The sequence below is a fragment of the Diplotaxodon limnothrissa genome, linkage group LG5 (genome assembly GCF_057381915.1).
Source record: "Diplotaxodon limnothrissa isolate DT_005_m linkage group LG5, D_limnothrissa_male_GT1.1, whole genome shotgun sequence".
NCBI lineage: Eukaryota > Metazoa > Chordata > Actinopteri > Cichliformes > Cichlidae > Diplotaxodon > Diplotaxodon limnothrissa.
The window spans coordinates 12,031,827-12,046,482 of NC_140600.1; the positions used below are offsets into that span (position 1 = coordinate 12,031,827).

Here is a 14,656-nt window from a genome sequence, read left to right on the forward strand (position 1 = left end):
ACCTCCACCCCTCCATCCTGTTTGCCTTTTGACCCTTTGCTGTCACTCCTGGCTTACTGTACCAGGGCAGCTGTGAAAATGACCTCTGCCTTAGCAGCGCACAGCAAAAACAAAACATCATACGTATCTCTCTCCTCGTGTCAAAAGTGAACTGTAAGTGTTCTGTTTCTGTGTCTCCCGTCCGCACGAACCAGCACATGACCTGCATCTCACTTGGGTTGTTATTTAATCAAAGGTGGGGGGTAGGAAGCAGCTGCTGATGTCACACCCAGGACAGGCCATTCCTGATAAGAGCGCTTCAGACAGACAGCAGCAGATATGGCAGTAAATCACATTAGTCACTTGCATCGGTGACACAGCTGTTGAATTTGTTAATTTGTCACAAGGGGAAAGGTCGCGTTTATGTTTGCTGGCTTCATCGTTTGCAAGCGGCGAGGCTTTTTCAAACAGTGGAGAGCTCCAGTTCTATTTTACATTTTTAAAAAAACATCCTACCTTGTGCAACAGGTGTTTCTTGAAGTTCGGATGGATGGAGTCGTCAGTGAAACCGAGAGTTCAAGAAACATTTTAAAGGAATGTTTCTCATTGCCTTATTTTGAATTCTCTGCATTTGCTTCCATGCAGACTGTTAGCAATAAGGCAGGAAACAGGGAGAGGGCTTGGCTCTGCTTTTTCTTTTCTAAAGCCCACTAATTAATATGATTGTAGATGATGTGTGTTGTTCTCCATGGACAGAGCCCCAAAAGGTCAGGCGAGATCTTAGTATAAACTTTATAAAACGCAATGATTCTTAATGAGATCAAAAAAGGGGCATCTTTTGATCGGAGGAAGGGAGATTGTGCTAACATAAGATGAAATATACAACCCGCCCTCTGAGATATTTTTAGCCACGAATTCATCTGTGGTTTCTTTCACAATCTCCTGCACGTGAACTGTCCCCCACCAGTTGCTCATTTCTCCCATCATTTCTTTTTGGTGGTTTCCTTAAACCTCTCCTATTTTAGTATGTTCCACCAAACTTGCCCTCTTGTGTAAAGACAAAAAAAATACCCCTCCAAGTTCCCCGTCCTCTGTCTCATAAAACAACATGGTCCTCTGTGTTTGCGCACACGAGTGTGTGTGTGTGTGTGTGTGTGTTTTCATGCACCGACGGTTATGTTCCCCATCCTGTAGGGAGTGATCTGAGCTCAGTACAGCGAGGAGGATAGCCTGCCTGGATTCACCAGCAGCTCTTTATAAGGACAAGGGGAAAAAGGCCCCGCTGTCTCTAAATTTAGATGGACTTTATTAGGCCTCTTGTCTTGTTTCCCCTGTCCCATCCCCTCCTCCTTTGCTGCTGTTAGAAATCTCTCACCAAAGCTATGTGGGAGGCCGACCCTCCTCTCCATCACAGTGAGGGGAGAGTTTGCCTGATAATGATCTGGGCTGATAATAATCACAGAGCAGAGGAAGCAAAAGAAACATGGGGAGAGGGTGACAAAGCAGCGGTGGGTGGTGACAGAAGCATTTTTCATTGTGTCTCCTTTGCTCCTCAACAACTATCATCGACACTGCCGGTGATGTCCTCTCGCTTAGAGTCTTAGAGGGAGACCCGTAGCAGGAAAGTGGTATGTTTATTTATCCAAGCCCAATAAGGAAGAGTGTGACAATTCTCCAAATCCCACATCTATAAGAGTGGTTTCCGTATTCCAGAAGCAGTTGCATTAAATCTCTGTGAAAATATGTGCATATTTATCAATACATAGCCCTCTACATACCTCTGCTATCAGGCCTTATCTCCACTGCAAAACATACTTCAAGAGCTTTGAATGCTGTTGTCCACATTTACTGCCAAAGATAAATAGCCTCCTAACAACTCCACACTCTGTCGTTCTTATCTCACTCATTGCCTAGGTGATTCAAACAAAGAACAGCCAAACACAAATTGTCACAGTGCTTAGGAAAATTCGCTACCAATGCAGAAGGGAATGAGAGAGATCATGGACCTGTAATGGCTTGAGTCTCTCAGAGGAGAGACTCTGTATGCAGAATTTAGCATCAGCACTTTATCGTGATTTATCTTGTAGGTCTTGGATCTAACAGAAGTTAAACCTCAGCTTATGTCATTTATTCTGATCGAAACCAGATATGCATTTTTTTTTTACATTTCCAAAATACCACAAACACAATCTCTCATATACCCAAACTTAGACTACTCTGATAACAATTCTTCTTGTACACCTAAATAATGAGCAACACCCTCACAGTTTAATGTAAAAGCAGCGAGTCTGTGGTGCTCATATTCTACAAAATACACCAGAGGAATTACAACAGGGCTGGAAGAAGTAGCCCAAGAATATTTATTTCTACTTCACCAATGAGCAGACAGCCCAGGAGCCTGGACAGGTGGGGATGATCAGGGCAGAAGAGAGCGATTTGCATTTGAGCTGCCAAACTCCGGAGTCACAGAAGAAAGGCATCAACTGCCACGCAAATGGGAAGCAAATGAGATTCAAATCAGGGCGGGTTAAAGGAGTGGCCAAAAAGATGAGAGCATATGAGAGTTTTGTGTACTGGTATGCAGAACTATTTGCAGTGTGCACCATCCAGTCGCTTTTGCTTCTGGCCTTGTGCTAAAAAGCCTTTCCAGTTTTACCACAACAGCACCAGCAGCAGCAGCAGCAGCAGCAGCAACCCTCTGGGGAAGGACAAACCATGACATCAGAACAGTGGAAGGAGCACTGGAGACAATAGTTCTCTGTGCAGGAGAAGGGCCGAGGCGTGGCCTGGCTGGACAGAGGGTCTTCTCAGTGGACCAGCCAGCCTCAGCAGCTGTCTCAACCTCTGTCTATATCTCTGTCACACACACAATTTCAATTCAGCATGAAAGCTGACATAGCATTAGGACAAAGAATCAACAGATTTATGTTGAAACCCTCCAGCTCTATGTATCTCTCCTTGTGCTTGTGCGTGCTTGTGTTTGTGTGTGTGTGTGTCAGCCTTTTATGCATGCTCAGTTCCAGCTAAGGAACGCAGGCACGGAGGTGGAGTAGGAGAGCCACAGAGAAAGAAATATGGTTGGTACACAGTGGCAAAACAAAGAGGCAATGGAGAGAACGCCCTCCTCTGATCTGGGGTGATAGTAGCATGGGATAACTGTGCGTGTGTGCACATGTAAACACACGTCGCCCCGCACAATGTCTGCTCACATAACAGAAATATATTTATTATAGTCTGTCTGTTGATGTGCAGCAGATGCATATCTCGTGCCAAACTTATTTACCCACACCCTCCAGTGGCGGGTCCTCTTCTTCAAACAGCCGTAAAACTTTACGGGCCATGGCAGAGAGGAGTGAAGAAGCTCACCACGTAGCTGAATTTCACACGGGGAGAGGGGACTGGAGATGGAGCCTCGCTGATCCGGTGAGCATCGGGGACACACGCACCACCTGGGTTGTCAAAAGGAGTCTAACTAGCCCTTTTTTCCTCTTTTCTTTCTTTCTTTCTTTCTTTTTTAAAAAAAAGAGGCTCAATATGTGATGAGCAAACAGAGGACGAGCATCATTGAGCATGTATGAGCAGTGTATTAACACAAAACCCACCTGCCCTTCAGTTTAGGTCTAATGACAACAAATGCAACAAAAGACCTGTGTGATACGCCCGGCCTCGAGGGGCCACCACAGCAATCTATTCAGCCTCTCATTCACCTGTGAGGAGGACTCAATAGGTTTGCATGTTATTAAAAGCTTTCATACACAAGGGCTGATGGCATTATGGATCTGCATAGAGGACACTCGCCTAAACTGAGGAGTTTTTAAAATAATGACTGTTTGCACCATTGTTAGAAACTCCAGCTTTCTGAGCATGAGGGGATTTTTTAAACAACATGCCAGTTCCTGATTTTATCTTCTGGGTTGTATTAATGTAGATTCAGTAAGTTTCCATTAACGGTCTTGCCATTACACACAAACACGGAAACACACGAGCAAAACACTCACACAATGTAATAAACAGGGCATTATTGCCACCCTCCCCCCGACAGGCTGCTGTTAAATTCGTAATGATTCAGCCGAGTTTTAAGGTGTCGCAAGATGTAAGCTGATTTGTTCCTGACAAACCTGCACTGTGGCGCTCAAGGCTATTTAAAATACAAACAAGCGACCTGACTACATGTAGTTCAAAGCCTGAAATCTGTCATGTCAGCAATGCTTGGGGATCTGACGTCAACCTAAACATGTTGAGAGAAGAGGAGATTTTATCTGTGGGGTTTTCACATGCTTTGTAACAGATTTTCAACAGAGAGAGTTTCACTGCCTTGATCGTGACTTGACCGACTGACCAAGTTATAGCAGTTTCATCAGGAAATAGCTCTGTGTCATAAGATTGTACAGGCCTCACAGATTAAAAGAGGTAGCTTTAAATTAACCAACACTGTCTATTTTTTTTAGTAGTTTCATCTTAATGAAGGGAGACAGAATATAATCCAGAAAAAACACATTACCTAAAAGCTAGATTAAAGTTTCGAGTTGATTTGGATGTCATTGAGTGAAATAAGTACTTGATCCCAAAAACATGACTTAATACTTGGTGGAGAAACTCTTGTTGGCAACCACAGCGGTAAGACATTTTTTGTAGTTGTTCATCAGGTTTGTACACATCTCAGGAGGGATTTTTGCTCCCTCCTCTTTACAGAAACTTTCTAAATCCTTTAGGGATTTTTTTATTACTGCTTGGAAACCCAAACCTTCAGCTTCCTCCACAGACTTTCTATAGAGTTGGGGTCTGGAGACTAGCTAAACCACTCAATGACTTTAATGTGCTTCTTCTTTTGCCATGTCTTTGTTGCCTTGGCAGTATGTTTTGGGTCACTTTAATGCTGGAAGACCAAGCCATGACCCATATTTAGTGTTCTGGGTGAGGGAAGGAGATTCTAGTCCAAGATTTTATGGTATATGGCCCGGTCTTTTGGCCACTCAGTGCTGTGAAGTCGTCCTGCACCCTTAGCAGAAAAACAGCTCCCATATCATAATGCTTCCACCTCCATGGTGACTGTTGGGATGGTGTTCTTTGGGTCATACACAGCATTTCTCTTCTTCCAAACACGACGGGTTAAGTTGATGCCAAAGAGCTTGAGTTTGGTTTTAAAATGACCACAGCATTTTCACTGGTAAACTTCAGACGAGCCTGTACATGTTTCTTCATGAGCAGGTGGAACTTGCAGACGCTGCTAAATTGCAGCGTCTGCAAGTTCTATTATGTGTGTTATAGTGGTGTTTTTGGTCACTGCTCTTCCCATGTTGTTCTGTGCTGCTTCACCGCCTTTCTCATGATCCTCTTCGTATCATCAGGCAAAATCTTGCATGAAGCTCCAGATTGAGGTGGATTGATGGTCATTTTGTATTTGTTCCATTTCTGAATAATTGCACCAGCAGTTGTCATCTTCTCATTAAGCTGATGGTCAATCTTGTCCCTGATGTCCTTTGACAAATCTTAGGTCTGATTCTGATTTGTCAAAGGACTGAAACTGATTCTGTGTGCAGGCGTGCTTTATATAGGTACGAAGTTGAGATTAGGAGAATCTATAATTGACTGACTGATTGTAATCTTGTGTTACATCTTGTCACACAGGCAATCTGTGGGAACCTGAATTTTGGCTGTGTTGTAGGGGATCAAATACTTATTTAATATTTTGCCTCTCTTCATTAAAATGAAACTACCACAAAAAAATTAGAGACAGCAATGATAGGACTTTGTACACATTTCTAATAAAGCGTCCTGAGTTTGAAAGTCACATGGACGAGTCTTTTCTTATCACACACATCAGGAGAAAGAATCACAGAAAAGCTGTTTGAAACTGCTGAGAATGACAAAGAAACATGAGCATGGCTGCGGTCTTTTCAAAAGATACTTTCTGAATCCGTCTGGGTGAACAGCAGTTTGGTGGTTTTTGCTGTGACCATGTGACAGTTTCTTAAGGAAACTGTTTCTTACTGGTGACATTTCTTTGGGTGACTGTTTCTCTGTAGGATGAACTGTGTGACCCACAGCTGCACACTGAGCAACAGTCTCTTACTTTATCCCCAAATCCAGATCGGTGAGGATCATAAAGTGAAAGATGGACATATACAATCACCAACAAAGAGACACACACAGTATTGCAATTATGTCAACCATGGGCTATGTATAGCAAAAGGCACAGACTGCCATCTAGTGGTGCCTCTGGATCCTGTTACTTCCACCTACCCTGCAGGAAATCTGGATTTGCAATGTGCAATGTGGCTTATTAATGAAGACATGTAGCTTTTATGTACAGCAGTTTAAAAAGATTTTAAGAACATCCTCCTAACCAGCAAAAAAACTGGTGACAAACAGAATAACTTCCAGTCTAAGAGTTGAGACTGGAAGAGACTTAATTACTACTGCCATTGCTGGAACAATGTGACTGTATTTTATTCTACAGCCCAAAAGCCTCATGGAGAAAATATCTTGTTTTCCTTTTAAATGAAGACAGTTTTAAGCATTCCTTAGAGACCTACAAAGAATGGTTCTTCACCGTATTAGAAGTACTTAAGTATGTGATCAGGTAAACCTTTTCCACCCGCTGGATTTCAGCATCAGTGACTGAAAACTGAATATCATGCAGTGAATATATCTTTGAGATACAGAGATGATGGACGTTACCACCTCTTTAATCGTAATGCACTGTGTTATGCTGCTGGGAACAGTTTTCTGTAATCAGAAGCTCACGTTGCTAGATTACAGCATCGGGCTCCCCTCTTCTTCTTGGTGTGCGGCCCATTTGACATGTTGATCACATTGTTTCTCTCACGTTTGTGTTTTTATTTGATTTTATTCTAATGTATTGTTAATTATGTGGTCAGCATTTTTTAAACATGTTGCTAATAAATAAACTGACTAAGAACATAAAGAAAGCAAAAGCACAAATATCAACAGATGTAACAGTTTTATTGTTTTAATAAGTAGCAATGGTCTATGTCTTTTTTTTGCTCCTGGTGGACCCACTGTTAGCACTGAAGGGAAGAGATGTTGCTGCACACACTGCAGCATCTTGTCTGTTTTTTTAACATATACAAAACCTGTTCTTAAATTGTACTGATGTATTCTTTTCACAGCATGACAATGGCAGATGAAATTTAAAAAACGTAAAAAAAAATAAAAATGAACCAACAAAAGAAAAACGTTTCAAACAACAGTATAAAAGTCAGTGATGCATGCTGAATGTTACTGATCCGATGATTGCTCTGCTGTACATCACATGGAACAAAAACAACTACAGAAACGTTCCTACCTAAATCATGCAGAGCTGTAATAAACGGTATGTTACATCACTGGCCTCTTTCACATACCTTCCATTTAACTGCTGGAATCTGAACGTGTGGCTTCATACATCAGTGAGGAGCCTGCATTGCAACAGTAATGCCACTAGATCAGGCTGAGCGACACAAGTGAGACTGTTTGCTGCAGAGTTAACATGACTGCATGTGCACAGTGCATATTTGCGAGTTGCTCAGCCCAACCCACTAGAAAATACCATGCAATAACAAGTTATATTAATTTCTATTTACAGTAAGAATAAAGCCATTTTGACCATTTCCAATTCCCAAAAGTCAGCATGGTCTGTGTTCTATCATGAAGCCGGCGTGTCCAGATGCCGGCAGGTCAACGGAGAGAGAAGCCTGAAAGAGGCCTTTGATGCAACTGACAGCTGTTTGAGCTGTGTGTTAGGTTGAAGAGGTTTCTTCCAATATTTTTTTCACCACAGAAACTGTGGTTTCCTCTATCCATCCAGTAATTTGAGAATGCTTTCCCTCTCCTTCAGTGCTTTCCAGGCCTGATCTTTCTCCTTCTTAGTTGGGGTACGTTTCTTCTGCCTGGCTGCCATGATTCGCCGGAACGCCTCCATCACCTCATTGTCAGACACCCTGACTCTCTGCCTTAACTCCTGTTTGCGCATCTCCTCTTTTGCCAACCTGTGAAAAAACAGCAAATCCAGAGTTTCATGTGATCAAAGATCTCTAACACATGTACAGTTTCACTTAGGTGGCAAACAGAACCACTGCTGCTCTCTGTCCTCACCGTAGCAGCTCCTGCTTTCTGGCTCGGTTGTGAGCGGTCAGGGCTTTGAGTTCTGCTTGTCTCTTCAGCAGCTCTGCAAGGACCTCATCCTCAGAGTCTCCTCCCTGGCCAGGTCGCTCCTCGGAGTCCAGCAACCCCTGGGCTACCAGCTCCTCTTTGATTCGAGCCTCCAGGGAGCGCGTATGAGGAACGCTAAAGATGGCAAAGATCATAAGAAATATGCAGATGCAGAGCGGAAAACACCACTAAAACAACCAATGTTACCACCTTAAATCTAGAACCAATTTTTCCCTTTAAATTTAATGGAGAGGAATTAACATCCACGTTTGTGTGTGCAGGCACAGCTGCATGAAAGTAGACAGCAAATTGAGGTACTTTGAAGAGTTAGCTGCTGACCTGCCAAAACATCCTAAAAAAGATTGAATGCGGTTTTTCTTTTGTTTCATGCTGAGGATACCGAGGTCTGTGTGGATGAGGAGATGTGTTTAAAAATGGCTGCTATTTCAGGAGGTTCTCTCATGTAATACATCAAAAATTTATTTGATGCTGACATTATACCTAAAAGCTTTTCCTTGGCTTCGGGGTGAAGTCCCAGCACCATCGTTAGCATCCTTTCCTGAAATGTCCGGTATAGGAGAATCCTCCATGGGGGATATAATGTTCTCCTGGAAGAAACCATGCTCATGTATTTATATGTATATTATTATTTGTATTTTTTACAACGCAATAATGCATTGTTATAAGCGTTACAGGGCAAAAGCTGGTCACAAAATGATGAGTCTGACCTCTACAAGGGCCTGCAGCAGACGCTGTGTGAGAGGACCAAAGGGACAACCGTCTTCTGGAGATTCGTGTTGGGATTCTGACTTTTTCAGCAGCGAGTCCACATCTACAGCAAGTGAAGATAAATGTTAGTGTTAAGGTGGAGTTACTAGTTCATGCACAGTCACGTGTAGGCACAAGTGAGCCTTCCCCTCACCTTTTGCGTCCAATTCAGAAAGCGGCCCTCCCATGACGCTTTTCTTTTTGTCGTTGGCTCGTGCTCCTTCCCTCTGCTCCTCCAGCAGATCCTCCTGAGCCCACCGCTGAGAGTAGTGTTTTCCCAATGCTGGAATCTACCATTAACACAGATCAGCCCCAAACCTCAAAACACTCTTATTCACTGCATTGCATACAGTTATTTGTAACATAACATTGCGTGCATGGCTCTATGTCATACCTTGAAGTAGTCTGCTTCATCCTCTGGTGGTTTAAGAAGCTCCTCCAACAATCGTACTTCTTCATTTGTAATATCTGCACAGTATGGCTCCACTGAGGCCCAGAATCTTAAAAACAGAAATATTACAAGGTAATATAAGAATAAAGTTCTTTTCTTGCTAAAACACACATCTAAGAATAACTTGAAAATTAGAAGGAAAAAAAAAAGAAACATCAAAGAGAAAATAAACTAAGCAGATATATTTTGTAAGTTGTTGCGGACCTGTTGGGAGCATCATTTTTAGGGTTGCGGGGAATGTCTTGAGGGTCATCTGTAAATTCATACTCTTGTACTTTTGGCTGCAGGTTTTTGGTTTTGGGTCTGCCGGGACCTTGGCCTGGCCCATGACCCCCTTTACCGTCCAATTTCTGCTTCTTTGGTTTGTGGCGAGATGAGGCAGCGGGGTCTGGGTCTTTTCCCAGCTTCAGAAAGCGTTTATCTCCCTTCTTATCTTGCCAGTCTGTAAGGATCTGAGATAAATAGAGAGGAAAAAAATTATGGTAGCCTTTAATATACAAGGCTGCATCTAGATGCTTAGAGATGAAAGCCTTATGGTTAAAAGAAAAGTTACATGAAAGAAGAGCGGTCACCAGCTTGTTCCTACCTGTCTCTGCTCTTCCAGTGCTCGGAGGCGGCGGGTAGCTGACGACAGCAGTGTCTCCAGCTCCAGCTGCAGGGTATCCAGCTCTTCGATGCCGATGCCATCATCCTCTGAGCGGCCCAGCACAGCAGTGTAGCGGGGGCATACCTTGACATGCTCCACGGGCTTAAAGTCGTAGTATTTCAGTGGGGGGCAGTCCTTCAGCTCACTCATGATGTATTGCAGCAAAGACCTGACAGTGATTTTACTGGCATAAGACAAAGTACTCATTAGATTATCAGACTGGCATACAATGTGAGTCCAGCTCTGTGCTGTAGCTCTCACACACAAATTCAGAAACACTTACGTACGGCCGCACGTACAGTCGGGACTGCTTTAAAGAGCGCAGGCTCGCTGGGCCCGAAATGCTGGAGAATACGTTTAAATTCTAACAAGGGTTTCTTTTATATTCATGATTTGCGCACAGACGCTTTAAATATGGGCGTTTTAAACCCACACCACACAAATATAGCGCACAAATTATAATGTGTATAATATTTTAGAGCAGCGATAGTTACCTTCACTGAATGGCGTCCATGATGGGTGAAACCATTGTGGTAAGAGGGGGGTGTGTGTGAAAATTATTCACCTAAAATGATGTCCCATTTTATATATAATGACGATTCTGAGGAGAAAAAATAAGATAGTTAAATTTTTACAAAACCTAACCAGGCATTTTAAGTCGTAAAAGCAATTTAAAAAGTGGCAAGTCTGAGAATACAGAGTCTGGAGACTTGGCGCTTCATAGAGCCTGTTGAGTAGTCTATCACAATGGTATCATCGGATGATACCAAATCTAGGCGTATTAAAAATATTTGCTGCCAAGCTTTTAATTTGGAAGTTAGACAGTATAGTTTGTGTACGTTAATCTTGATAATTGACATCTAACTATGAAAACCATATAAGGTAAAAATAAAAACTCGTGAGACAACAGCCGTTGTCCCCTCTTCATAGTGCAGAATGGGAACACCCTAGGGTGTGCTCGTTTTACTAAAAATACACTCCACCTGGGCGGAGAAATAAACGCGAACATTTACGCTGGGTGGGTAAAAACGATTCATTAGACTAACCCTCGCATCAAAACGAACACACCATAGATTTTCTCGACTATGTAGGATTTACGGAAGAGTCGTCCCAGGCGTGGCTGAGGAACTTCCGTCTTTTACAGCTCAAAAATGGTAAGTCTCCAGCACAACACTCAGCTTTATATTTAATTATTTAGCCAATTACCCCAAGTAACTACTGCCATATTTAACTTAAGATTAGCTAGCTAGCTGTGTGTTCCTTGTAGACGTGGTTTCTGGTTGGCTGCAGCAAAATGAGATTACGGGCATCCTTGATACGGTTTGCAGAAACAGATTGACTGAGCTGTCTTTTCCTCTCGTTTCCTTTTCTGCTCGTTTCTGTGACCTGTAGCTTCACCACAGTTTGTCCTTAAACCGTGGAAAAGCGACGTATATAGCTGGCATAAATACAGTAAATAATTTGGATGAGCTGCAGTGTCGATCACCTGAAGGCATCACATCCTCTTCTGCATTCATATCGCAGATAGATCTACACGTAGCTACGTAGCATTAGTAGATACTTGTTCATTCTGCCTGTGATAACAGATAGCTGTCAAGTGAGACTTGCACACGGATTATTGTCATGCGTAGCCTTAAACACAAGTCCCTGCTGGGCGATTTACCTTTATTCAACTGGAAGGATCTCATTGCATGTGGCCGAATCCTCCCAGGTATTGACTTTTTATTACTTTTCTCTTCAGACAGCGACTCTGCGCCCCTACTTAAACGCTGTGAGGGCCACCTTGCAGGCAGCCCTATGTCTGGAGAACTTCTCCTCTCAGGTGGTGGAGCGCCACAACAAGCCAGAGGTGGAGGTCAGGTATGTTTAGCAGCACTCAATTGAGTCTCACTGGTTTGTCCCCTGCTGCTTCCCACCCTATGCTTCCTCATGTTTCTCCTGCCCTAAAGATGTGTGTATTATGATCAGCTGCTGGCAGACGAGTTCAGTCATGTGCAAACTTGCATAAGAAAATCAAGGAGGGAAGAAAAATGGCTACAAGCAAGGGCAAGGCTTTAAAGTTGGACTGAAGGGACTTGCCTCAGCTTGTTCGCAGGTGTCCTCCCCGTTCAGTGTTGCGGGGTCTCGAGTATAACGTTGAGTTTTACTGTGTTTAGAAGGACTGTTTTTGCTGTTGTTACAGGAGCAGTAAGGAGCTGCTGCTTCAGCCGGTGGTGATCAGCCGTAATGACAAGGAGAAGGTTCTCATCGAGGGATCCATCAACTCCGTCAGAGTCAGTATTGCTGTCAAGCAGGTCAGTAGAGCTAGAATGGCTTTAACTTTTATTGTGGTTATGACTTTCCAGAATATTCTAACGCTCTTTAAAAACTACTATGATTGACTGCAGGCCGATGAGATCGAGAAGATCCTTTGCCACAAGTTTATGCGCTTCATGATGATGAGAGCAGAGAACTTCTTCATTCTGCGGAGGAAGCCAGTAGAGGTAAGAGACAGCGAGTGACAAAAGAGAAATCAGTACTTATTAACAGTATCAGAGGAAGAATACCACGTACAAAACGAGGAAGTGTGGGAGCTAAATGAGTCATAAAGGTCTTCATGCATGCATGTTTTAGAAACATCATACAGACAGTAAACACCTCAATAAAGAAGATCTAGAAGACGGTTGGTGCAGCAGGGGAGGATGTTAGGGATGGGGGGGTTGGAGGCAGATGATCCGCTGTTGACCCCTAAAGGGAGCAAGCAAAAGAAGGAAACAACATTAAATATCTCAGTATTTACAATAGCTTTAATGCAGTAACACAAATGGTGTCTTTTATTTTTTCCGCTCTTATTTTAGGGATATGATATTAGCTTCTTGATTACCAACTTCCACACGGAGCAGATGTACAAACACAAGTTGGTGGACTTTGTCATCCACTTCATGGAGGAGATCGACAAGGAGATCAGTGAGATGAAACTTTCGGTTAATGCCAGGGCCCGTATCGTTGCCGAAGAATTCCTCAAGAATGTAAGTAACTTGTTCGCTTCCTGCAGCGGCTCCGCTTTTATTATTGCCTCGTGTTAATTTGATTCTCTTGTCTTTACAGTTCTGATGGAAGTGTTAGTGTTTCCCCCGTGCCACCCTGGGAATGTTCCAACTGCCACTCGGCACAAGAGTGGAGAGTTAAAGGAGTAAGCAGCCGACCCGAGAGGAGAGGAACGTGACCAATCTGGCTTTGATGCCCTTTATTTACCCTTTACACCCGAGTGTCTTCCTGTACTCATGAATATCAATGACTGTACATAATGAAATATTTACAGTTTCATTTTCAGCCACTTAGAACAAATCCCCAAACAAAGGCGGGTCCTTAAAGTATTAATCAAGTTGATAACCATGAGTACAGGAGCACTGAGGCTGTGCTGTTCCAAATGAAACTCAGAAGAATTTTGTATTTTTTTTGTGTTCTGTCGCTGTCGTTTTAAATTGTCTCCAAATTTTCTCTGTTCAGGACATACTTGTTTGTGGAAGTGTTAAGTCAAAAGTAGAAAGAGCTCACTGTAAAGAAACTGCCATCAGTCATGCAAGAAGATACGGAAATATAATAATAAAACTCAGTTGTTTATACCTGTTTGTGTTTGAAAGCTGACGTTTTTGCTGCACTGTTGCTGTTCCTATAAATGGATTTGCTCTGTTTCAGAGGAAGTTGTTCTGAGCCTGCCCTTTAACCACATTTTGCCTTATGCGTGTGTAACTGCTGTGCGCCGTTTCAGCCGCCAGGAAGGGGAAGTGCAGGCAGGGTGTGAGTCTGACGGTGTTTGTTCACATTCACAAGTTAATCCGAATCGTTCGATCCAAATCAAGACTTGAGTGTGCTGTGAAGAAAGCGCCATTTTCACAATAACCTTAAGTATTTCTTAAAAAAAAAAAAATCCACTTTAATTTGAGCAGCTGTACTTACTACACGCACACATGCTTCACAAAAGTTGTGACTCGTGGAGGCTGATACTGCCGTCACACGCAGGGAGGAAGAGATTTGTGTTTCTGTCCTGGCTCGAAGAGGACGCAGCCAAATTAACTTTACAATAATGGCAAGATAGCTTTGCAACTTCCTAAGTTTCCATTGTGATACCATGGTTCATGCATTTGACTGTACAGTACTGTGCATAAGTGTTAAATCACCCCATATTTATATTTTGCTAAGAAAGTAGGAAATGCAGCAATTGATTGGAAGGTATAAACGCACATAGAAATACTTTTTTAAAGGCAGAACAGCTTGTAAGTCAACATTTGATTTGATCACCGTTATTCTTAATCACAGCCTGATGTCTTTTAGGTAAGCTCTCTTGTCATTTTTTAAATGAGTCTTCAGAAATAGTTCTGCAGGCTTCTTGAAGGACATCAAAGATGATCCCACACTGCTCAATGTTGATAATCAGATTATCTTCAGATGGTATTTCCTGGTTGATCAAAATCTGATTAATCTGTTTAAAATCCCATCAATTTTAACAAGATCTCTAAAACCACTGGCTGAAATGCAACCCTACACCATGACAGCCCCTCCACAGTGTTTTACAGATGGCTGTAGGCACTCACTGTTGGACCTCTCTCCTAAACACCTCCGTACATATTGACGATTTGACGTTTTTGATTTGGCTCCCTCACTCCTGGAGACCTGTT

At 42.8% G+C, this 14,656-nt stretch overlaps 2 protein-coding genes across 2 annotated transcripts; one reads left to right on the top strand and one right to left on the bottom strand.

Moving 5' to 3' along the window:
- Positions 1 to 6,974: 6,974 nt before the first annotated feature.
- On the bottom strand, positions 6,975 to 10,524 carry tada3l (transcriptional adaptor 3 (NGG1 homolog, yeast)-like). The gene is made up of 9 exons (XM_085353848.1): positions 10,493 to 10,524; positions 9,939 to 10,182; positions 9,557 to 9,804; positions 9,296 to 9,401; positions 9,056 to 9,191; positions 8,862 to 8,965; positions 8,635 to 8,741; positions 8,077 to 8,268; positions 6,975 to 7,970 (listed from the first exon to the last, which is right to left on the bottom strand). Exons 2-9 carry the CDS (start codon positions 10,146 to 10,148, stop codon positions 7,778 to 7,780), a joined length of 1,296 nt encoding a protein of 431 aa, XP_085209974.1. The 5' UTR covers positions 10,149 to 10,182; positions 10,493 to 10,524; the 3' UTR covers positions 6,975 to 7,777.
- A 536-nt stretch (positions 10,525 to 11,060) lies between these two features.
- Positions 11,061 to 13,598, top strand: arpc4l (actin related protein 2/3 complex, subunit 4, like). Its single transcript, XM_085353850.1, has 6 exons — positions 11,061 to 11,152; positions 11,740 to 11,858; positions 12,181 to 12,292; positions 12,386 to 12,481; positions 12,836 to 13,006; positions 13,086 to 13,598. The coding sequence occupies exons 1-6, from the start codon at positions 11,150 to 11,152 to the stop codon at positions 13,089 to 13,091; spliced, it is 507 nt and encodes a 168-aa protein (XP_085209976.1). The 5' UTR covers positions 11,061 to 11,149; the 3' UTR covers positions 13,092 to 13,598.
- Positions 13,599 to 14,656: the final 1,058 nt, after the last annotated feature.

Excerpts from the sequence above, each read along its gene's own strand:
- tada3l (XM_085353848.1), bottom strand. The coding sequence starts at position 10,148 with ATGAGTGAGCTGAAGGACTGCCCCCCACTGAAATACTACGACTTTAAG. Across the intron at positions 9,402-9,556 it reads AAAAATGATGCTCCCAACAG|ATTCTGGGCCTCAGTGGAGC; the intron begins GTCCGCAACAAC and ends TCTGTTTTTAAG. Across the intron at positions 9,192-9,295 it reads ATGAAGCAGACTACTTCAAG|ATTCCAGCATTGGGAAAACA; the intron begins GTATGACATAGA and ends TGTTAATGGTAG.
- arpc4l (XM_085353850.1), top strand. Across the intron at positions 11,859-12,180 it reads AAGCCAGAGGTGGAGGTCAG|GAGCAGTAAGGAGCTGCTGC; the intron begins GTATGTTTAGCA and ends CTGTTGTTACAG. Across the intron at positions 12,293-12,385 it reads TCAGTATTGCTGTCAAGCAG|GCCGATGAGATCGAGAAGAT; the intron begins GTCAGTAGAGCT and ends GATTGACTGCAG.